This window comes from Oncorhynchus mykiss, chromosome 20 (assembly GCF_013265735.2).
Source record: "Oncorhynchus mykiss isolate Arlee chromosome 20, USDA_OmykA_1.1, whole genome shotgun sequence".
Classification (NCBI taxonomy): Eukaryota; Metazoa; Chordata; class Actinopteri; order Salmoniformes; family Salmonidae; genus Oncorhynchus; species Oncorhynchus mykiss.
Window position 1 is genome coordinate 9,288,127 of NC_048584.1, and position 24,133 is coordinate 9,312,259.

The 24,133-nt window shown below is 45.2% G+C and overlaps 1 protein-coding gene across 2 annotated transcripts in view; it reads right to left on the bottom strand.

The window, feature by feature from the left end:
• pkd1b (polycystic kidney disease 1b) overlaps positions 1-22,724 on the bottom strand; it is a 29,494-nt gene extending 6,770 nt beyond the window's left edge. Inside the window, exons 1-24 of one of the 2 annotated variants that reach the window (XM_036955719.1) lie at positions 22,355-22,724; positions 21,822-22,002; positions 20,220-20,434; positions 19,927-20,045; positions 19,549-19,696; positions 13,328-13,599; positions 12,423-13,202; positions 12,110-12,241; positions 11,803-11,978; positions 11,410-11,546; positions 6,023-9,729; positions 5,718-5,876; positions 4,376-4,513; positions 3,939-4,224; positions 3,605-3,839; positions 3,346-3,496; positions 3,113-3,250; positions 2,844-2,988; positions 1,833-2,733; positions 1,410-1,662; positions 1,061-1,256; positions 676-843; positions 359-508; positions 56-266 (exon numbers count right to left, since the gene is read on the bottom strand). In XM_036955719.1, coding sequence (XP_036811614.1) covers positions 56-266; positions 359-508; positions 676-843; positions 1,061-1,256; positions 1,410-1,662; positions 1,833-2,733; positions 2,844-2,988; positions 3,113-3,250; positions 3,346-3,496; positions 3,605-3,839; positions 3,939-4,224; positions 4,376-4,513; positions 5,718-5,876; positions 6,023-9,729; positions 11,410-11,546; positions 11,803-11,978; positions 12,110-12,241; positions 12,423-13,202; positions 13,328-13,599; positions 19,549-19,696; positions 19,927-20,045; positions 20,220-20,434; positions 21,822-22,002; positions 22,355-22,424 — 9,068 coding nt within the window. In that variant the 5' untranslated portion in view covers positions 22,425-22,724. The remainder of the gene's footprint in view (positions 1-55; positions 267-358; positions 509-675; positions 844-1,060; positions 1,257-1,409; positions 1,663-1,832; positions 2,734-2,843; positions 2,989-3,112; positions 3,251-3,345; positions 3,497-3,604; positions 3,840-3,938; positions 4,225-4,375; positions 4,514-5,717; positions 5,877-6,022; positions 9,730-11,409; positions 11,547-11,802; positions 11,979-12,109; positions 12,242-12,422; positions 13,203-13,327; positions 13,600-19,548; positions 19,697-19,926; positions 20,046-20,219; positions 20,435-21,821; positions 22,003-22,354) is intronic. The other variant, XM_036955720.1, reaches the window with a different exon arrangement.
• Positions 22,725-24,133: the final 1,409 nt, after the last annotated feature.

The window sequence follows — 24,133 nt, forward strand, 5'->3', positions numbered from 1 at the left end:
TTCTATTGTGTACACTATTGTCACCTGGAATGTTCTGGTTAGACTGCCATCTCACCTATGCCCCTCTGTGCCCACAGCCCCGTACCACAATGCCCCTAGTGCAAGGTAGAGGTGTAGCAGGAGGGCACACACCGTCACCCTCTGCCCCCGCATGAAGCGGCTGTGGGCGGGGCGTTCCCACAGAGAGAGCCACAGGTGGCGCTCCAGCATTCCAAACGCCAGCTGGGAGGAGAGAACACGTTGGAACTGAGACAGCTCCTCAGGACCTGAGAGATAGATGGAGAGAGAGAAATCTGTCTTGGAGGTGGTCATGCTCTCCCTGAGTGTAAAGACAGATACAGAGAGTTGTAGCACTTACAGGAGGCCAACATCTCCTTCTCCACTGTCCCTCCTCCCTCGTTCCTGTCGTTCTCCACAGACAGCCAGTCTTCTACCAGGAAGTAGAACAGGTGGTCTGTTTGAGGGTCCCACACCACCACATGCTGCACGTACCACGATGGGTCCAGACCTGGGAGACATACACACAAACAGGTATTGTTGTGTCAACCTGTTTGGAATCTTACTACCTGGAGCCTTGATCTCCTGCTTTCCTTGTGTTCCAGTAGGCGAGTGAATACAAGACTACGAAGTCTTGCAATGCGAGACTACAGTGGTTACCTGTGTTGTCATGGTTACCTGTGTTGTCATGCCAGAGGCGTATCTTCCACACCTCTCCCAGGTTGCTGTCCGTCTCCAGGTGGAACAGGTCCAGACCACTTCGTTGGAACGCCCCCTCCCGCTGCAGGTGGCGTGAACCGCTTTTAGTCACCCCGTACAGACCGATGCCCACGTGGGCCGTCGTGCCTGATGGGAAGTACAAATGAACGTGAACCTGGTTTGCGTTTCACTTTGACGCGATGCTTTCTCAGCCAGATGTTCTCTCTCTCTCCTACCCTCGTTCCCTCCCAGACGTTAGGACTGTTAGGACTGGCTCGGTGAGAACTGTCAGCAATACGACAGAAAAGAAGTGGATCTATTGCTTACACCTACCCAGTCGTCTAAGATCTGCGAGTCCCTTTACCTGCTCCTCGTCGCCAGCCTGTTTTGACCAGGACTCTGTAGCTGTAGCGTCCAGGTTGGCCACACAGTGGTACATGGCATAGTCTCAGGCTCTCCAGGTGGTCCAGTTTGTGGGCGATCAGACCCAGGAGGAAGTGGATCAGAACCAGGACAGCACACACCATCCCCACTACCACATTACGCATTGGACCACTGGACTGGGGTGGTGAGATGGAGGGGGACATGTAATACAAATGAGTAGAATAAGTAGGAGGTAGCATCTATCTAAGGCTGCTAACATGTATTTTCCCTGTATGTACTAATGAGCTATACCAATTCTTGTGTTAACCTGAGGAGTGTCCCAAACATACCGGTGGCAGTAGCACCACAGCGTCTGGATGGACAAACAGACTGGCCCCGAACATGGTGAGGTGCTGGGTGAGGCAGTGTGCTGAGTGGAGGGTGCTGCCCTCCAGTGGCCGGAGGCCCTCAGTGCTCCAGCGCCTCTTCCTCGGGCTGTAGTACTGGCAAAGAGAGCTGAACACACACACTGAGGCCTGGACTGGAGCTCCACTCAGACTGGATGTCAGGTTCACAAAGAGAGATTGTACTGTGCTGTTAAGTCTAGGGACGAAGAGAAATAATAGGCAACAAGCTGCATTAGTAAATGACTGGCATGTCATCATAGGCCATGTGTGGAAGAAAATCAGGCCTCACAACATTCTGTCGGTGTAAACGTGAACAACTTGTAAAAGGTTTTGGAAAACATAACTGTCTAGATACAGAACACTCACAGAGGAGAGAGGAAGATGGTGTCCTCCACGGATGACTGGCTGGAGAGAGAGAGGGTCAGCTCTCTGACTAGGGAATCATGGGAGGCAGGATGACCTGGCTGGGTGGCCACTGTGATTCTCACATGTCCTGAGCCCACCAGAGAAGCTCCTGGAAGCAGGCTGAAGTTTAAGGAGATGTACAGTCCAGCATTGGGATCCATATTCTTCATTGCCCTCACTGTAAAATCCAGCCACCCTTTGGCTCGGAGTGTAAAGTTAACCATTGGGGCTCGTCCCTCGTCTCTGTCAATTCCACCAGATCCAGACCCACTTCCACTAGCCCGATGCCCAGCGCCGATCCTTCCTACAGTATATATTAAGGGCAAAGTGACCCTGATAGATCTGTCAGTGTCCAGGTTAGCAATGGGTATGGGCTGTCCCTGGGGCGTGGTGAACTCCATGGCAGCCAGAGAAGTAGAAATAGGTGGGTTGGCTGCTGAGAAGAACTCAGACCCCCCTTCCAAACCCAGGAGAATCTGTACCACCTCAGATCCCTGGACCTGACGCTGGAGCTGGGCACTGAGAGAGGAGGGAATGAGGAACTGGCAGGGTGGATGTGCTGGGTATGACTCTGGCTTGTCAGGGTTTAATTGTGATTTGTTGGACTGGTTTGATTGGCGGGTGTTGACCAAGGGGTCAGTGGTGCAGAGGAGTTCCGAGGGGTTTCCATGGTAACCAACGGCACTGATCTGTGGAGCAGAGAGAGAGAGGGGTTCCTCGTCGCGTGGCCGCGAGCGCATCAGAATACGCATGAGAGCCCTGGCATGGTCCAGGGCTGACACTGCAGTTTCAGATACATTAGAGTGAGTGTGAGGACCAGAGGAGACGAGCTTGGACTCGGACACAGCAGCCAACGAATTGCCTGGAGACAGAGAGAGAAATAACCGTTTTTGGTCAAACATCTTGGGCTAATTCCTGTCGTTGCTCTGTGAGCATGTATCCGTCGATCCCACTCAGAAGTTGGTACCGTACCTATCACATGGAGGATATTTCTGCCCGTCTCTATGGCTGTGTCATCTCCTAGTCTCGTCTGCTCTTCCATAACCCTGATCATTCTCCCCACAGAATCTAGAACATTCTCCTGACAGCCCTCACACGCCACCTCACTTGGGACTGCCTGCAAGAGACAACACACAGGGTCATTCAGGCGTCGAGGACAAATCTGTATCATTTGTGGGTCTTTTTGCCAGGCTTTTATTGGCACAAACTCTGTCTGAGTAGACTTTGGCCAGGTTACCTACAGTGGACTGGGCCAGGGCTAAGCTGATCTGGGCTGCATCCTGTAGAGAGCACACAGACAGAGAGGCCAGCGCCTGTGTCACATTCCCCCTGATCTCCCTCCTGTCCCTGAGATCCTGCTCACTCAAAGTCAGATCCACCTGTGACCGAGAGGAGAGAGATAGACAGGTAATGGAAAGATGACGTTAAGGAGAAGAGAGACACAGCCAGGTAAAGACAAAGGTAATGTTCATACCTGATTGAGCTGGCTGGTGAGGGCGATGGAATAGGGAATGAGCTGCTGTGGGTTACCCTGTTGAAGTAAACCCGATAGTTCGGTTTGGCTCTTGTTCCTCAGCCACTCTGTGATCCCATCTCCATCCACAGGTCTCAGCACTGTTATAGTTCTGAAAAAACAAAAGCATCCATAAATTGTCTTTTTACAACCTCCATGGGTCTCTTGAGGTCGGAACCTCTTCCCTGCATTCTCAGTTTTAAACTCATCTCCAGTTCACCTGTTAAGTGCTGTGACCTTTGAACCCAGGTGGTCCTCTACCTGTAGGATCACAGAGATGATTGACCGGTCCTTCTCTGGCCCCGCCTCCCCCAGAGGAACCAGGCTGCCAAATGTACGCTGCGTACCCCTGTAGAGAGTGAGAAGGGGACAGGCTTGGCCCCAGCCTGGGCATGACAATGCCACCTGGAGAATATAGATAATCTGGGGGGACTCACTATCCTCATCCAGCCAACCTATAGAGTAGAAACAGAACATCTGGTACACCATGGTAAAACATGGCAAAGACACCAAAAGAAGATGTGATTGTATCTTTGAGTCTTTGTTTCCATTACCTGAGCAGTTGTATGTTACCACAGTCTCCAGCAGGCGTATGTTCTCCCCAGGGCCTGGAGTAAGAGTACACACCCCTCCATGGGGTGGAGGGTTGGGCAGGAGGGTCAGGCTAGCAAAACCCCATCTTCCCCCAGCAGGGTGGGTAACATTTAAGGTGAAGGTATAGTTACACCCCTCCTGCAGCACCCCCGGTCGGACCACCAGTTCAGGAGAGAGACTGCCCGTAGTGGTCACCTGGTTCAGGTCAAGGGTCACGCCGTTCTGATCCTTTTCGCTCCATTTGTACTGTGAAAAGAGAAAGACCATACATCAACTTTCCGCCATAAGTCCTACAGAAAGCAGCCATGACAGCTGATGGTGCCTGACTTTATTTAATTTGTCACAAACGGTAAATGTTGTTTAGGTCAGCCAATTAGCTACGTAGAGGGGAACTTACCTGAACATGGCTGCCACACTTGTCACAACGACCAGAGAGCACAATGGGGCGACTCTGGCTGACACGGAAAGAAGAGAGACTACTGCAGGAAACACACTCCACACTTACAGGAAGCACTGCAACTTTAGATACCGCCACCTAGAGGAATGGAGGAGTATTTGACATGTGTATCCTCTCAAATAAACATAACACAACCACACTGAAACTGAAAACTTTATATGGTAATTTTGACCACTAGCGAGTGCATGGTATTGTTATTTCTGGCTCATTAACATATTTTGAGGCCTGCCTTGTAAGAGGCTATATTTGTTGTACCCATTAGTGAGAATGCTGTACCAGTTTAACTGGTATGTGGTAGTAGTGCCCCATCAATTATAAATGTATAGGGGACAGATTGGAGAGGCAGCTAGTCTTAAACTTTTAATGGTTGAGCATTTGTCTGTTTTGCCCTGCAGTCACTTCCAGTTTGGAAACCTTACTTAAAGGCCCAGTGCAGTCAAACATTTAGTTTTTCTTCTGTTTTATGTATATTTCCACACTGAGGTTGGAATAATGCTGTGAAAAAGCCCTTGTAGTTTAAGAGCTGTTTGAAAGGACCGGCTGAAATTTCAGCCTGTTTTTGTGGGATGATATCACCAGTTGGTAAATTAGTTAATAGGCCAATAAGAAAGAGCGTTTCAAACCTCTCTGCCAATAAAAGCTAGTTTTCCCCTCCCCAGTCAGACCACTCCTAGACAGTCCTAGAAAAATTCTTGCTTGAGAAATTGCTCTTTGCTAAGAAGCCATTTTTCTATTTTTGTGTCTTTTCACCATTTTATTTGAAAACAATCCCAGTTGGGTACTTCATTGTTACCCAGAAATGATTTGATATTGAGATAGAAAAATACCATTAAGGCCTCTACAAGTGCAAGTTATATAAAACACCAAATATTAATTGATATGCTGTAATGTGTAAAACATTACCTAGCAGCCAACCTGCTTGCACCTATCTCATGTAATTACAGTAAAATCCTGTAAAATACAAACATCATCTCCCTTCAATTAATTTAATTAATTCATCCATCCGTTCATTCATTCATTACGATGACAGTAGCATTTGCTTTTTACAGTAGAGTACGTCAATTATACGGTATTTTACTGTGCGTCATTACACAGTACTTGCTTTGATACTGTATTTAGATTAAAGTAGTTGTACTGCAATATGAAAAACAGTAACTTACCTACCACTAGCTGCCTGTAAGTTACTGTCAAATTCACAGCAACCCATTTACAGAGCATGGTTCGCTGAACCCCCTTTTTTGCATCAAGATATTGTGGTGTGTAGAGATAATGTGGGACTCACTGACTGTGTAGTAGAGATAGGTCTCCTCCCTTCCTTTTGGACAGTGAGGGTGAAGAGGTAGAGCTTGTCTGGCTGTAGCTTCCTGCTGGGGACAGTCAACCTGCTGCTGTCATACCCTACAAGCTGATCCTGGTCCTGGGACGACCACCCAGTAGAGTTCTACAGGCAGAAATGGACACCATTGGTACAATTATGAGAAAACATCCAGGTGAGACAGCAATATAAGTTAACATAAATGTAAGTGAACAATCTCGACCTAAATAGTAGAAAGGCAATGAAGGGTTCCTAATTCTGATTTAAATGACCTCAGTGATGAATTCCCAGTGGTAGTTCAGCTCCCCTTCCTCTTCGTCAGGATCATGGGACTCTGACCCATCCAGGATCAGGTCACTGTGGCTCGACACCAGTCTATGCGATCCCCCCCTGATGATGGGTACCAGGGAACTGTGAACCACAGAGAGCCTGGACGTCCTGTACAGGCGTAGAGGGGTTCCCTGGAGAGAGACAGTGAACCCCAGGCAGTACTGGCCCACCTCCAGGGCCTGCTTAGGGAGGGACAACAGTGGTGTAGTCACACCCACCAGGTTAATCAGGGTTACTGGATGTCCACTGCTGTTCTGGATTGCTGGGTGCCCACTGCTTTGTGTTACCAGAGTGCCGTCAGTCTTGTCAGCTCCACAGCCACTCCCCCTAAACACTTCCCATAGGTACATGGTCTTGTATGCAGTGCAGCCTTTGATGTCTACGCTTGCTTCAAAGTAGCTGGATCTAGACTTGACGATTGTGGATTGGCCCTGGACTAAAGTGACCTGAGGGAGTGAGCACTGGAGTTCTCTCACCTCAGTGAGCAGTTGTGTGGAGACCTGGCTGACGTTATTGAAGGCTGTGACTTGAACAATATATTTTCCAGCAGTGAGATATGTGTGGTCCACTCTATTGGATTTTGTGACGACAACTCCTTCACTTGAATCTCCAAAGCCCCATTGAAACCTCAAATTGCTGCCACCATCTACTGTGACTGAGAATCTGACACTATAGCCTCTAAAGTTTTCTGTAGAATCACAAACAATCGTGACCTCCCTCACAGGCAACTGAACAATAGCTGTCTCATTCAGGGTTTCAGAGCAGAAGACATTGCTGGCCATCACACCCACAGACAACGAACCACTTCCGGGTGAGGTATACATCACTTCCTGTCCAATGACCTGTAAGGGCTGGAACCCTTCTAATTGGATCGTCCAGGTGTAATCGGTTGGAGAACCACTCATGACAATTGCTTGGAAAGGGACCTCCTTTAGAGCTTCTAGAGCAGTGGAACAGCAGTTGACCAGTCGTAGGCCCCCGATCCTCTCAACCACCTGGACGGTCAATGACACCTGGGAGTTGCTCACCTTGTTCCAGGCTCGGGCTGTGACAGAGTGAGACCCAACTGGGAGGGTGGAGGTGGTGAAGCTTACCTCAACAAGGTCATATGATGGCTCAACTTCATCAAAGGCTAAAGAGAAGCTGACATTGGTTCCTTTGGAAACTAATGGTGTAAAAGCAATATGATCTTCAGCGCAGACCGTAGACCTGCTAAGGTTTAGAGTCAAGCCCTGAATAGCATCCTGGATGGTGACTCTGTGTGAGACTGCCTGCCAGCTAATACCATTAGAAACGTTCAGAGAGACATTATAGACCCCTACATCTGTAAAGGTATAGATAACTGACTGATTGTTGTCCAAAACCAGAGCACCTCCAGTACACCCAACAACTTTCCACTCCCAGTGCCGATCATTCCCTTTATTGACATATCCATAGAGTGCAACTTGAGTATTGGACGTTATAAAGAATGGATGTGTCTTGCCACCTACCTGAAAGTCTGCCTCTCTAACCTCCTCCTGAACTGTGAAATGTTTGGTGGCGTTGCTTGAACTGAGAACATTCTGCACCGACACACTGACAGAACAAGAACCCAGAGTCTCAAACATGTAAAGAAGAAAAGGAACATCAGTCTGTAAGGCTGAAAGGTCTGAGTTCACATTCCAGAGATACTGAAGGTCAGATCCAGTCTCCACAGTTACAGAGATGTTGGTATACTTCTCTAATGGTATGGTGTCTCTAGCTGTTGACATTCTAGCCCCTGAAACTCGCTCTACTGCCTTTAGAGAAATACGGCTGGTCGTCTTACCAAGTCCGTTGGAAGCTGTCAACTCAACAGATATATTACCTGGAGTTTCAGTGAACCACACAAAGTGCTCACCAACACTGCCAGTTTGGGTCACACCTCTCTGGTTGGCTAGCCAATGGTAAGTGACATTGGAGCCATGTGTTACTGACGCAGTGAGCAAGACACTCTCTCTGGTTGGTATGTAGCTCATGGATGTCAGACTTGAGAATTGAAGCCCTTGTATTCTCTCTAAAACTATAATCAAAATGGCTGCCTCCTGTTGGCTCACCAGGTTCTGGGCTGTGACTTTGACCTGATACACACCTGCTTTAAGAAACACATACTGAAAGTGAGACATCCCAAGCTCAGTGGTGGTATCAGGGCCATCCACTGACCAGTAGAAATTGACATGACCTGAAACATTGCCAACTGCTGTTATGACAGTCTTTTCTCCTACTACTGCAAATGGCTGGCTGATTTTCAGCTTCAGGTCTGACACGGGAAGCAGTACGTTCACTTCCAGGTTAACAGAATCCAGGCTAACTGCATTAGAAGCTGTGGCCTTGACTGTAAACCTGCCAGCAGAAGTAAAGACATGGGAAACATTTAGACTCTTTGCCAGTGGTGAGCCGTCACCAAAGTCCCACTGCACAGAAACATTGGTCCCAGGGCAACTCTTGACCCAAAGTGTCATCTTCTCATTGACAGTCAGTGTGTTGCTTTGACTGCTATGTGCTATGGATGGTTTACTCACAGGCTTCTGCACAGCAACCGTGGCTTTGGCTATGCTCTGGCTGACTTTGTTACTTGCCATCACTGAAACATCATGGATCCCTTCCTCATTATACACAAAGCAATGATGAGCCAGTCCTCTTATAGGAGAGCTGTTGGATGAATGATTGAGCCACAGAAACTGATATCCAGTGGGCTGTCTTTTGGGGGCAGCAACTGCATTAAAACACACCTCTTTTCCTACTGCCACAGCATCCTGTGATGGGTGGATGGTTATCCCGGTAATGGGGGCCTCAATGCAAACGTTGGCATCATAAAATACATATCCTACTATACTGAGAACAGTTACGTTAACGTTATAAACCCCAGAGTTTGAATAAGTGTGAGTAACAACAGACTTCCCCTTCTGTACTGACAAAGGTGATCCATCCCCGAAATTCCAATGGAAAGTCAGCATGGAAACATTCCCGTCCACCAGTGCTTGGAGCGGTATCTCTTTCTCTGTCTCGGAACACTCCGATGGCAGAATTCCACTGATGGCCAACCTGTAGACTTCCAGACGGATGGACTGGCTAGCCTGGCTGACTGCGTTAGACACGGTCACTTTGACTGTGTAACTCCCTGGGGACTCATAGACATGGGATACAGAGTTGTCTGTGATGTTTTTATGTCCAGACCCATCACCAAAGTCCCAGTCCCAGTGAAGACTGGAACCTGAAGCCACTTTGCCCTTGATTTCAGTTACAGACTTCAGTTCACTGGGTCCACTACAGCTCAACTGGAGTCCAGATACCTTCTCCACCACTGCCACGGCCACCCAGGCTGTCAGTGCAGTCAAGGTGTTGTTAGCGCACACAGTCATGTTATAAACCCCAGTGGTCCGAGCAACATGGCTAACTTTGCCGTGGAATCCTTGGATTTCCTTTGAACCGTCCCCAAAGTTCCAAGTGTACAGGATTCCGTAGTGAGATGGGTATGAAGAGGCTTCAAGAAGAAAGGTCTGGTTGACCAGGGGAACCGGAGGAGATGGGGAGATGAGTATACGAGTCAATGGAGGCCGTACCTTCAGTGATGTGGCCCCCTTGATGTTGTCGTATTGGTTGTAGACCTGTACAGTCAGTGTGTAGTCATCTGTATGAGTGAGAGACAGAGTGAGAGTGATATACAGTATTTAGGCCGCTTTCTTTTTTCCACGTTTTGATGCGTCACAGCCTTATTCGAAAATTGATTTGATTAAACAATTTTCTCAGAAAATCTACACACAATACCCCATGATGACAAAGCAAAAACAGGTTTGTAGAAATGTTTGCAAATGTTACATAAACATTTTTAAAAAAGGATTTACATAAGTATTCAGACCCTTTGCTATGAGACTCAAAATTGAGCTCAGGTGCATCCTGTTTCCATTGATCATCCTTGAGATGTTTCTACAACTTGATTGGAGTCCACCTGTGGTAAATTCAATTGATTGGACATGATTTGGAAAGGCACACACCTGTCTATATAAGGTCCCACAGTTGACAGTGCATGTCAGAGCAAAAACCAAGCAATGAGATCGGAGGAATTGTCCGTAGAGCTCCGAGACAGGACTTTGTTGAGGCACAGATCTGGGGAAGGGTACCAAAACATTACTGCAGCATTGAAGGTCCCCAAGAACACAGTGGCCTCCATCATTCTTAAATGGAAGAAGTTTGGAACCACCAAGACTCTTCCTTGAGCTAGCCGCCAAGCCAAACTGATCAATCAGGGGGAAAAGGGCCTTGGTCAGGAAGATGACCAAGAACCCCATGGTCACTCTGACAGAGCTCAAGATTTCCTCTGTGGAGATGGCAGAACCTTCCAGAAGGACAAAAATCTCTGCAGCACCAGTTAGGCCTTTATGGTAAAGTGGCCAGACCGAAGCCGCTCCTCAGTAAAAAGCACAAACTCTGCTTGGAGTTTACCAAAAGGCACCTAAAGACTCTCAAACAATGAGAAACAAGATTCTCTGGTCTAATGAAACCAAGACTGAACTCTTTGGCCTGAGTGCAAAACGTCACGTCTGGAGGAAATCTGGCACCATCCGTACGGTGAAGCATGGTGGTGGCAGCATCATGCTGTGGGGATATTTTTCAATGGCAGGGACTGGGAGACTAGTCAGGATCGAGGCAACGATGAACGGAGCAAAGTAGAGAGATTCTTGATGAAAAGCTGCTCCAGAGCACTCAGGACCTCAGACTGGGACGAAGGTTCACCTTCCAACAGGACAATGACCCTAAGCACACAGCCAAGACAACGCAGGAGTGGCTTCGTGACAAGTCTCGGAATGTCCTTGAGTGGCCCAAATAGCTGTGCAGCAACACTCCCCATCCAAGCTGACAGAGCTTGAGAGGATCTGCAGAGAAGAATGAGAGAAACTCCCCAAATACAGGTGTGTCAAGCTTGTAGCATCATACCCAAGAAGACTCAAGGCTGTAATCACTGCCAAAGGTGCTTCAACAAAGAACTGAGTAAGGGGTCTAACTACTTATGTAAATGTGATATTTCTGTTTTCTTATATAAATTATAAAAGACTAAAAAAAATTTTTTGCTTTGTCATTATGGGCTATTGTGTGTAGATTGATGAGGGGAAAATTACATTTAATCCATTTTAAAATAAGGCTGTAACCTAACAAAAGGTGGAAAAAGTCAAGGGCTCTGAATATTTCAGGAGGCACTGTAGATTAATGGAGACATACCCTATTGTATTGAATGGAAAGAGGAGTGATATGCAAGCATCTATACTATTAGAATGAATTCCAATAATTTACACATTGGTAGAGTTATGTTTACCTGGCTGTAGGTAGACATGGCTCACAGAGTCTTGCACATACACCTGTCTCACTCCTCGCTCCACTGGCCTGTCCTGGGACTCAGACTGGGCAGGAAAGGTGTGGTTTTCCTGGACACTGCCATCCCCAAAAGACCACCTACAGGAAATAATATTCAATAGCTTAGGGTTTTTAAAAGTCTCATCTGAAAGATGGCACCCTATGTAGGGCAATGTCCCCTTCACTGCCCTGGGGCAATGGGATCTCCTTACACCAGAGGGACGAGTGCCCCGTACTGGACCTCCAACACCACTTCCAGCAATGAGAGAAAATATGGAGTAAACAGATATGCTACCCTCATTGATGTAATATCACTCCAAGCGAATACTTCTGCGAAACAGAAAATGACCCTAACCTGAAAGTGACGCCTAGGGAGACATCAACTTTGACCCTGAAAGTGTAGAGATGCAGTGCGGCCACAGCGATAACCTCCTTGACAGAGAGGAATTCTGGGTCGGCCAGAGGTGTCATGGTGTCAGCAGTCAGAGTGACCTCTAGGGTCTGGGAGCTCACAGGGTTGGCTGCAGTCACCTGGAGGAACAGAGACAAGTTATTAGTGAGGCTCTATGGGCACTTTACTCTGTTATATCGGTATTATATATTTTTAAAAACAAGGTTGTTTTATCTTAATATGAATTATATGAAATGTATGAGCTTAGTACCTTCAGTTTGTACTCAGCTGGCTTCTTGAACATCACACTATAGGTGTCTCCCTCATAGGAAAACTTATCCAGCTTGTCAATCACCCAGGTATACTTTACTGAGGAACCAGTCTCCGTCGTGGCTGTAAATGCCTTAGAAAAAACAGGGAACGGTGACAATGTATAATTTCAGTACAGTAGCAGGGACGTGATCAGCAGAACAAATAAATGAAAGAAAATCAGATTATTTTCAAAGATGCACAAAGAAAACACAGATTTTCAAATAAATACTATAAAATACAATACAACAATACAACTAGTCGTGCTAACTCACCTGTGACAAGTCCACCAGCATCCTCAGATGTCCATGTGGCTCTACACTGAGCCCAGCCACCGGCTCATAAACACACACCTGTACACAGGTACTCTGTTCACTCACTCCATTCACAGCACTGACGTTTAGAGTGTGGATGCCCACTGAGGGTAGCACCAGGGACATGTGGGAGAACCAGCTGTCAGGGGAGTCTCTCTCACAACCAGGCCAGGAGTCAGGTAACTCTCCTGGGCAGGACGGGAGGAAGGGGACCCCTGTCTGGAGCACCGGAGCCAACCAGGAGCTGGTGGCCCCTTTTCCAGAGAATATTTTAACCACAATGAGTATAGGAGTGTCAACCAATATATGGATCTGGTTGTCTCCATCAGGCAGAGGATGGATCATACAAAGGCCAGAAATTTGACTTTTTGCTGGGGCAGGAGCTGAGGTTTCAGGGGTCATACTTATGGGCGTACTGATGTTCCCAATGTGAGTGAAGCCACTAAGTTCACTCTGGCCCGAACTTGAAATATAGCCATGCCCATGCAGTGTGTCGACGTACAGCACCCGTAGGTCGCACACCACCCCGTCCACCCACTGCCCTCCATCCGGCGGGGACGAGAGCCCCCCCTCCCACCAGCCCCCCCACTCCGCCCCTTGCAGGGAGAGGTAGCTTTGTCTCCAGGGGGAGGAGGATGAGGAGGCGTTGTCACGGCAACTCAGGAAGGTTCCAGGTCTCCCGGTGTGTTGGATGGACAGAATGTCATCGGGGTAAACACTGATCTCCCTCTCTGGCAGGATCTGACAGAGAGAGAATGAAGCATAATTATTTGAATTTCATTGATTCGACTTATCCAAAGCATAAAGCATGTAAAGAAGAACTGTACATAAGAAACCCTCTGTAAATAAGAACGTCTCACACATACACTAATATGAGCAGGCTCTGAGCAAGGAGCCACTCTCATGGGCAGGTCTGCCACCAGGTGGTAGAAGGGGGGTATGTCAAGGTATCTGGGGGGCAGGGGGTAGCTGCGCTCCCCTGTAGAGGGGGACTGGTTGTAGGGACTGCAGGGGCTGGTGACAGGGACACAGGCCTCCAACAGGTGGCACCAGTACTGTCCCAGGGCACAGCCTCCCGTAGTGTTACACAGAGGGGTGATAGAGCAACAACTGAACGGGTTCAGGAGAGAACTACAACCTGCATAGAAAAAGAGATGGATAAGGGAAAGATATGGAAGAGAGAGAGAGAACAAGAGAGAGAGAGAGAGAGAGAGAGAGAGAGAGAGAGAGAGAGAGAGAGAGAGAGAGAGAGAGAGAGAGAGAGAGAAAGAAAGACAACGAGAGAGAGAAATGAGAGAGAAAGAAAGAGAACAAGAGAGAGAGAGAAAGAAAGACAATGAGAGAGAGAACAAGAGAGTGAGATAGAGAGAGAACAAGAGAGAGAGAGAAAGAAAGACAATGAGAGATAGAGAGAGAACAAGAGAGACAGAGAAAGAAAGACAATGAGAGAGAGAGAGAGAGAACAAGAGAGAGAGAGAGAAATGAGAGTGAACAAGAGAGAGAGAAATGAGAGAGAGAGAGAGAGAGAGAAATTAGAGTGAACAAGAGAGAGAGAGAGAGAGAGAGAGAGAGAGAGAGAAATGAGAGTGAACAAGAGAGAGAGAGAAATGAGAGTGAGTACCAGTTATGCATACTGAAAGATCGATCATCATACATCAGGGAAACACAAAAACAAACAGGAATGAATCAGCACAAACGCACACAGGGCAAGTCTTCCAATACAACAACATCTTTATTAATAACCTGAGGTGGTGTTTCTTTTTTCCTTTTTTCTTATTAGCCCATCCCCTCTTCGGAGGACACAAATCCTTTTAGTTTTTACAGCTTTTCTGCAATACATACATACATACATTTTACATGTACATTTTACATATACCAGAATGTGTATGGCACAGCTGTAAATATTTTTGTTCTCAAATAAAACTTTACATTTCTATTTATGCCAATTCTTTTCAGCCTATTTGTATTTTTAATATATGTCAGACAAACAAGTTCCCTACCTTCTCCCTCTTCCACTTGTCTCCTCCATTTTTGTGGCAATGCTGCAATCAGTTGGTTATAAGTTTGGACTGAGCAGACATTCCCATATAGTTTCAATAGCTTCATATGTGACATAACTCCACCGTTTCTATTCATAATATCATTAATAAATAAAATCAAAATTTTATTTAAAAAATCCACAAAGAATGTTTTTTTTTTAATTAATGAGTAAATTTGAGTTTAAACATAATATTTGTTGTAATACGTGCTCTATCTTTTCTGGAGGATAAAACTGAAATTGGAACCGGCTTTGTATGGCTTGTTTAAGAAAGGGAGATACTTTAAACAACATGTCATTTTCAATTAGTTGAAAATGAGAAGTTGTGATCTGCATAAAGGCAAAAATAAAAATGTTGAACAAGGGATGAGCCTTTCTTAATGATCTACAGGACCATTTTGGTGTATCACTTATTGTACAGTGAGAGGTTTAAAGCTGTCATATTTAAAGCTTTAAACTCATATATAAATAGGCACATTTAATGTTGTCGGGCTTAGCTTTCCAAATAAAATGAAATATTTTTTGCTCTTATGATTTAAAAAAACGAGTTGTCTGGAGTAGGCAGCGCCATTAGTAAGTAAGTAAACTGTGATAAAACCAGTGTTAATCAATGTGATTTTTCCATAAACAACAAGTATGTACCTCTCCATGGTTAAATAATCTGTTTTTGCTAACTTTCAATTGAAATTGATTGTGGTCAATTCATTTCTATTTTTTGAGATGTGAATACCAAGTACGTCTACTTCACCATCTGCCCATTTTATTGGTAAACTACAAGGTTGTGAAAACACTGTGTTTTTTAACCATCCAATATGTAATATGGTACACTTGTCATAATTACATTTGAGTCCAGAGAGGCTAGAAAAGGGATCAAGATCCTCAATGAGACTGTGCAGGGATCCAGATTGTGCTCTTAAGAAAAAAACTTGAGTCATCGGCATACATTGACACTTAAGCTTTTATCCCTTGTTTTTATTTCTGTGTTCTTGCAAGTGGCTGACTGTACAAATCTTCACTTAATCAGGATCTGCAATTTGGCAGTACGCCCAGACCTTGTTTTGAGAAAGAAATGAAAGATATCTCAGTTTCAAGGTCTCAGCTTAGAGAGAAGAAGCCTCGTGAGGTGTTGGCCTGTCACATGTTATGAAACAGTATTCGTCGGTCAAAAGAATGAAGCAAAACAGCAATGATTAATTAATTATGCAAAATCATGCAAATATAACTTGTCTGTGTGCAGTATAAGACAACTGCTGGGTCTGTCCAAAGGGAGCTTCTGATTGACATGTGTACTATGGTGCTTTGAGTTGGTTTGGTACCTCTCCAGTACTGTCACACTCTGACCATTATTTGCATTGTTTGTTTCTATGTTTTGTTTGGTCAGGGTGTGATATGAGTGTGCATTCTATGTTGTATGTCTAGTTTGTCTATTTCTATGTGTTTTGGCCTGATAGGGTTCTCAATCAGTGGCAGGTGTTTGTCGTTGTCTCTGATTGGGAACCATATTTAGGTAGCCTGTTTTGTATTGTGGTTGGTGGGTTATTGTCTATGTGATGTTGCATGTTAGCACTCTGTTGCTATAGCGGTCACGTTTGTCTGGTTAGTTTGTTTTAGTGTATTTCGTGTTTTTTCCGTCTTCATTAAATCATGCTGCGCTTTGGTCCGCTTCTTATGACGATCATGACAAGCGCGCTGACAATAAACAATTATTAATTTAAGATTGACTTTGAGTGTCCCTGTGTAAGATTTTTTGCGCAACAATATGGCGTCACGAAATGTTTGCTAATTTATAAAAATAGAAAAAAAATCGGAACTATCACATTTACATAAGTATTCAGATCCTTTACTCAGTACTTTGTTGAATCACCTTTGGCAGTGATTACAGCCTTCAGTCTTCTTGGGTATGACGCTACAAGTTTGGCTCACCTATATTTGGGGAGTTGCTCTCATTCATCTCTGCAGATCCTCTCAAGCTCTGTCAGGTTGGATGGGGAGCATTGCTGCACAGCTATTTTCAGGTCTCTCCAGAGATGTTTGATCAGGTTCAAGTCCGGGCTCTGGCTGGGCCACTCAAGGACATTCAGAGACCTGTCCCGAAGCCACTCCTGCCTTGTCTTGGCTGTGTGCTTAGTTTCGTTGTCCTGGTGGAAGGTGAACCTTCACCACAGTCTGAGGTCCTGAGCGCTCTGGAGCAGGTTCTCTCTGTACTTTGCTCTCTTCATCTTTGCCTCAATCCTGACTAGACTCCCAGTCCCTGCCGCTGAAAAACATCCCCACAGCATAATGCTGCCACCACCATGCTTCACCGTACGGATGGTGCAAGGTTTCCTCCAGATATGACGCTTGGCATTCAGGCCAAAGAGTTCAATCTTGGTTTCATCCGACCAGATAATCTTGTTTCTCATGGTCTGAGAGTCTTTCGGTGCCTTTTGGCAAACTCCAAACGGGCTGTCATGTGCTTTTTAATGAGGGTTGGCTTCCATCTGGCCACTCTGACATAAAGGCCTGATTGGTGCAGTGCTGTAGAGATGGATGTCCTTCTGGAAGGTTCTCCCATCTCCACAGAGGAACTCTTGAGCTCTGTCAGAGTGACCATAGGGTTCTTGGTCACCTCCCTGGCCAAGGCCATTCTCTATTTTTGTCAGATGTTACTATGGAATACTGAAGTATAATTACAAGCATTTCATAATTGTCAAAGGCTTTTATTGACAATTACATCAAGGTGATGCAAAGAGTCAATATATGCAGTGTTGACCCTTCTTTTTCAAGACCTCTGCAATCCGCCCTGGCATGCTGTCAATTAACTGGGGCACATCCTGACTGATGGCAGCCCATTCTTGCATAATCAATGCTTGGAGTTTGTCAGAATTTGTGGGTTTTTGTTTGTGCACCCGCCTCTTGAGGATTGACCACAAGTTCTCAATGGGATTAAGGTCTGGGGAGTTTCCTGGCCATGGACCCAAAATATCGATGTTTTGTTCCCCGAGCCACTTCGTTATCACTTTTGCCTTATGGCAAGGTGCTCATCATGCTGGAAAAGGCATTGTTCGTCACCAAACTGTTCCTGGATGGTTGGGAGAAGTTGCTCTCGGAGGATATGTTGGTACCATTCTTTATTCATGGCTGTGTTCTTGGGAAAAATTGTGAGTGAGCCCACTCCCTTGGCTGAGAAGCAACCCCACACATGGTCTCAGGATGCTTTACTGTTGGCATGACACAGGACTGATGGTAGCGCTCACATTGTCTTCTCCGGACAAGCTTTTTTCTGGATGCCCCAAACAATCGGAAAGGGGATTCATGAGAGAAAATGACTTTACCCCAGTCCTCAGCAGTCAAATCCTTGTACCTTTTGCAGAATATCAGTCTGTCCCTGATGTTTTTCCTGGAGAGAAGTGGCTTCTTGGCTGCCCTTCTTGACACCAGGCCATCCTCCAAAAGTATTGGCCTCACTGTGCGTGCAGATGCACTCACACCTGCCTGCTGCCATTCCTGAGCAAGCTCTGTACTGGTGGTGCCGAGATCCCGCAGCTGAATCAACTTTAGGAGATGGTCCTTGCGCTTGCTGGACTTTCTTGGGCGCCCTGAAGCCTTCTTCACAACAATTGAACCGCTCTCCTTGAAGTTCTTGATGATCCGATAAATGGTTGATTTAGGTGCAATCTTACTGGCAGCAATATCCTTGCCTGTGAAGCCCTTTTTTGTACAAAACAATGATGACGGCATGTGTTTCCTTTCAGGTAACCATGGTTGACAGAGGAAGAACAATGATTCCAAGCACCACCCTCCTTTTGAAGCTTCCAGTCTGTTATTCAAACTCAATCAGCATGACAGAGTGATCGCCAGCCTTGTCCTCGTCAACACTCACACCTGTGTTAACGAGATAATCACTGACATGATGTTAGCTGGTCCTTTTGTGGCAGGGCTGAAATGCAGTAGAAATGTTTTTTGGGGGGGATTCAGTTAATTTGCATGGTAATTAGTTGCAATTCATCTGATCACTCGTCATAACATTCTGGAGTATATGCAAATTGCCATCATACAAACTGAGGCAGCAGACTTTGTGAAAATTAATATTTGTGTCATTCTCAAAAGTTTTGGCCACGACTGTACAGACAATTTCTTCGATCTCATGGCTTGGTGTTTGCTCTGACATGCACTGTCAACTGTGGGGCCTTATATAGGCAGGTGTGTGCCTTTCCAAATCATGTCCAATCAACTGAATTTACCACAGGTGGACTCCAATCAACTTGTAGAAACAACTCAAGGATGTTCATTGGAAACAGGATGCACCTGAGCTCAATTTTGAGTCTCATAGCAAAGGGTCTGAATACTTATGTAAATAAGGTATTTATCTTTTTTTATTTTTAATACATTTGTAAAAGATTCTAGAAACCTATTTTGGCTTTGTCATTATGGGGTATTGTGTGTAGATTTTCTGAGGATTTAAAAAAAAAAATGTAGGTTAAGGCTGTAACGTAACAAAATGTGGATAAAGTAACAGGGTCTGAATCATTTCCAAAGGCACAGTATATGTATATATTCTAGTCCTACTTTATCAAAAGCCTTTTCAAAATCTGCTATGAAGACCAGGCCTGGGATCCTGTTTCACAATGTTCAATTGTTTCAAGTAATTGTCGTATACTGTCTCCAATATATCGTCCATGTAAAAAACTTGCATGATCAGGATGAACAATATCTGGTAAAACCTTGTTTGTTCTATGTGCTATGCATTTCACCAGGATTTTCCCAACACAACACTGAAGTGTAAGAGGCCTCCCGTTTTTAAATGGACTGGATCTTTATATTTACCACCTGGATCCTGTTTCAGCAGTAATGAAATCAAGTCATCTTATTGAGTACCTGAAAGTCTACCATTTTTATGGGAGTAATTAAAACATGCAAATAATGTATCTATGAGTACATCAACAAAGGTCTGATATACCTCTACTGGTATACTCTCAAGCTCTGGTGTTTTTCCAGACTGAAAATATTTAATTTCCTCAAAAACTTCCTGCTCTGTAAGGTGTTGTTGTTTTTATTTTTATTTTTTACCTGGGGGCACCAGGTGATGGTGGGGGCTGCAGTAGGGCCGGAGGATCTGAAATCTGACCCAGGTGGACACTTCTCTGGGCTGGCTGACCAGCTCCACTGATGCCACCTGGCCAGCATGGCTGAACCACAGCCCAGGAAACAGCAGCATCTGAGGGGAGGATAATAAAGTAATCAGACAGAAGGGGGGGGGGTAAATTGGATTTTAACATGGCTGTGGTCAAAGCCGACACAAGGTGATGCCATCAGAATGACATCCATATCAAGAGTTTTGCCTGAAATCTGACGACCTCCTAATATGAATGCAGTCCCGTAGGTCAATCAACAACAACAACAAGTATCATAATCGGTTCCATCAGTGTGAAATATTATGTCACTCACCTCCACTCTCTTTTGGTCAGGGTCTGGGACTGTAGGGAGGACTTGTAGCTGTGACCTGGCGTACACACCCAACATGAGAGGAACACCTGTGAGGTAGCTGTCTAACGAAGGCAGGGAAACTACAGGAGACAGAGGTAACATACACACACCCATTAGCACACCGCAATATAATGTGTTAATTTGTGACAATGTTACACCCCGTAGGTCTCCCTATGAAGACAACAAACACATTTCATTCTGAATTATAGTTTGCGATGACATATTAATGCAGTACACTCTCCATGCAGTCTCACCTGTAACCACCTTATCACAGAGGAAGAGGTACTGTCCATCACACACTGTGTTCCTCCTCTGTCCTGGTGAACCCAGGTCCATCTGGGTACAGCCCCCCAGGCTCTCCCTGCCCCTGTCCCTGTCCCGCCCAGGGTGTTTTCCTGTTCCCAAACCCTCGCTTCTATCCGGCCCTTCTCCCCTGCCATCCCTCAGCCAGACCCACTCAGTGGATTTTCTATACAAAAAGATGCATACAGTACCAGTCAAATGTTCGGACACATCTACTCTTTCAAAAGTTTTTCTTCTTAATGAGTTTGAGCCAATCAGTTGTGTAATGACATGGTAGGGGTATACAGAAGATAGCCCTATCGTAAAAGACCAAGTCCATATTATGGCAAGAACAGCTCAAGTAAGCAAAGATAAACGACAGGCCACCATTACTTTAAGACATGAAGATCAGTCAATCCGGAAAATTCAAGAACTTTGAAAGTTTCAAGTGGAGTCGCAAAAACCATCAAGCGCCATGATGAAACTGTTTCTCATGAGGACCGCCACAGGAAAGGAAGACCCAGAGTTACCTCTGCTGCAGAGGATAAGTTCATTAGAATTAACTGCACCTCAGATTGCAGCCCAAATAAATGCTTCACAGAGTTCATGTAACAGACACATCTCAACATCAACTGTTCAGAGGAGACTACGTGAATCAGGCCTTCATGGTCGAATTGATGCAAATAAACCACTACTGAAGGACACTAATAAGAAGAAGATACTTGCTTGGGCCAAGAAACACGAGCAATGGACATCAGACTGGTGGAAATCTGTAGTTTAGTCTGATGAGTAAATTTATGATTTTTCATTTCAACCGTTGTGTGAGATGATCTCCACATGTGTGGTTCCCACTGTGAAGAATGGAGGAGGGGGTGTGACCGTGTGGGGGTGTTTTGATGGTGACACTGTCAGTGATTTACTTAGAATTCAAGGCACACTTAACCAGCATGTCTACCAAAGCATTCTGCAGGGATACGGCATCCCACGTGGTTTGCGCTTAGTGGTACTATCATTTGTTTTTCAACAGGCTGTGTAAGGGCTATTTGACCAAGGAGAGTAACAGAGTGCTGCATCAGATGACCTGGCCTCCACAATCACCTGACCTCAACCCAATTGAGATAGTTTGGGATGAGTTGGACCGCAGAGTGAAGGAAAATCTGCCAACATGTGCTCAGCATATGTGGGAACTCCTTCAAGACTGTTGGAAAAGCATTCCTCATGAAGCTGGTTGAGAGAATGCCAAGTGTGTGCAAAGCTGTCATCAAGGCAAAGGGTTGCTACTTTGAAGAATATAAGATATAAAATATTTTTGGATTTGTTTAAGACTTTTTTGGTTACTACATGATTCAATGTATTATTTCATAGTTTTGATGTCTTCACTATTATTCTACAACGTAGACAATAGTAAAAAATAACAAAAAGCCCTTGAATGAGTAGGTCTGTTCAAACTTTTGACTGGTACCGTATACCCAAACATTTAAAAGAGGGTGGTGGGGAATTAAGTGAATTAGTATAGTCAGGTGACAGAAAATAATGTATAAATCTGTTAGAAAGATCATAAACTGTTTACTCACGATTTGAAGGAGTTGTGGATGAATGTCTGAGTTTCAGTGCTTCGGACTGTGGCTAGATCCCCACCCTTCACCTGACGACAGATACCCTTCGCCTCCAGCCATGATGTCGCTGACTCTGACAGCCAATAGCATTGCAGACTGGCAAGATGGACCTGGGCTCCTTTGGGGCAAAGGTGCTCATCTGGGGGAACAACATTGACCATTGCCACTTGATTACCAATTAAATTAATATGAACATGATTAATCATACAATTGCCCATTAATAAATTCTGTACAATTTGGAAGAGGTATTTGTTAGTCAAGCACACGAACAGATGATTGTTTTATATGATATCCTATATCCCTTTATGTTTAGTATTGGGGGGAAAAACACATACATTCTAATCCGTATCAAACCAGATCAATGTTCAACATCAAACATCTGATTAGAAGAGAAGTTAAAAAGCAAGTGAAGTTTACCCCATAGAAATACATAAAGATGTCTATGGCTCACCCCCCTGTAATTGAGGGTGATATCAAATTAAGTTCCTCACCAACTCCAGCTGCGAAGATCACTGCCGCCCACAGGCTCCAGATCAGGGCTAGTTTTTCAATAGCTGTCATCTCTGTCACCTTCTGTAGTGAGTCATACTCCCAGGTGAATGGAGAGGAATGGAAGCTAGGCTAGCAGAATGCTGGAGCTGATCACAGCTCCAAAGGGTTCCATTTCACGGCCTGGCCCCCACATATAGTATGCCTCTCTATATGTTCCTCTACCTCTGTAGCTCCCTCTACTATCGGCTACATGGCCCTCCTCCTCTCATCATGTCTTGTTTTTCTCTCTGACCCTTTTGTCATACTCCACTTCCGCCCTCCTTTCCACTAGTTTAATGTCGTGTAGTGGGGTTTGTCCCTCATTCTCTCACTTTGTCTCTCACTTCGTATCTCACTCACTCACTCACTCTCTCGCTCTCTCTCTCTCTCTCTCTCTCTCTCTCTCTGTCTCAGAAACAGGAGCTCTCCCCACATTTAACACAATTGTTTCATTCCCTTTGCCCTTTTCCCTATCTCTAGGGGGGTTGACGGAGAAGAAAGAGGAGGGGGAGGACATGTTGTTTTAAAGGCCTGTGTTATCCTCTCAGAGAGCCTGGTGACTTCTAGCTCGTCTCTCAGCAACAGGCAGAGGAGCAGTGGACAGAGGAGGCCTGTGAAGCTATTTACATGCTGTAAACCCCCTCCTCACTCAATAGAGACGGAGACAGTTAAAACTACTCAGGCAGGTTACCGCTACAAGGGCCTCCCCAGTCCCTGGGCTCCCTACTCCCAGTCTTAAATCAGAGCACAAAGGATTTGGGTTTGTCAGTGTTGTGTGAACTATGGTAGCCCTGGCTTATCTTTTGAACTTTAAAGAGTTTGGGTGAAGAAGTCAGCCAAGACAAAGGGCTTTTTTTGTGAGCGAAAGTGCCCTCTCTAAAAGGTTTTTGTGAGCATTCTTAAAAAGTTAAATTTGACAATACAGTCATTTTTTTCAGCAGACTCTTAGAGGGCACTTTCACTCACAAAAAAAGTCTAGTCCAATCATCTAGTCCTTTACAAAGCTTTGCTGAAACGTTGTGACGCACATGCAGCCCTGCAAAAATAAAGGCTTTTCAACGAGGGACACCATTGGCGTTGCCTGGCAACCCAACAGATCGAGCCGTGGCCGAGACTCATCATTAACCTTCTGGACAGGAGACATTTCCATGGCAACATGATCTCTCTTTCTCACACCCAAACACAGCTTTGGTGGGAGGATAGAATGAGATCAAATGTAGCTCATTTTAGTTAACAGACAGCTGAGAGCAATATCAAATGCTACAGTTTGGAGCACCTTCTAAATTGCAACTTTTTTCTCTAAATCAAGTGAACAACTGCATAAGAGTCTTTATTTTGATGTGCACGTGCACTGTTAGTGCAGAGACACAATAAACAAGTTCAATTGACTTCAACCTCCCAATTGTCCCATTATACTTATCTTGAGTGAGCACGGCCCACTGTGCACACGTCTTTTCAACGTGGAAATGTTGGTAATATTTGGTTGAGACTTTGATCAATAAGATTTAAACCTTTGATTCACCCACTCAAAAAGACAGCCAACAGTTATTGTTTTATTTCGATACTATCGAGTTTGGAAACTATACTCAACTAATACTCCACTACGTTTAAAAGTTGGAGTGAAGTTCAGAACACATTGTGACCTGATTTGACCAAAACACACCATGAATTCAACAGGGATTATCGCCAATCATGAAGTGTGTTGATTAGATGTTTGGAAGTAGTTGCCATTTTGTGAT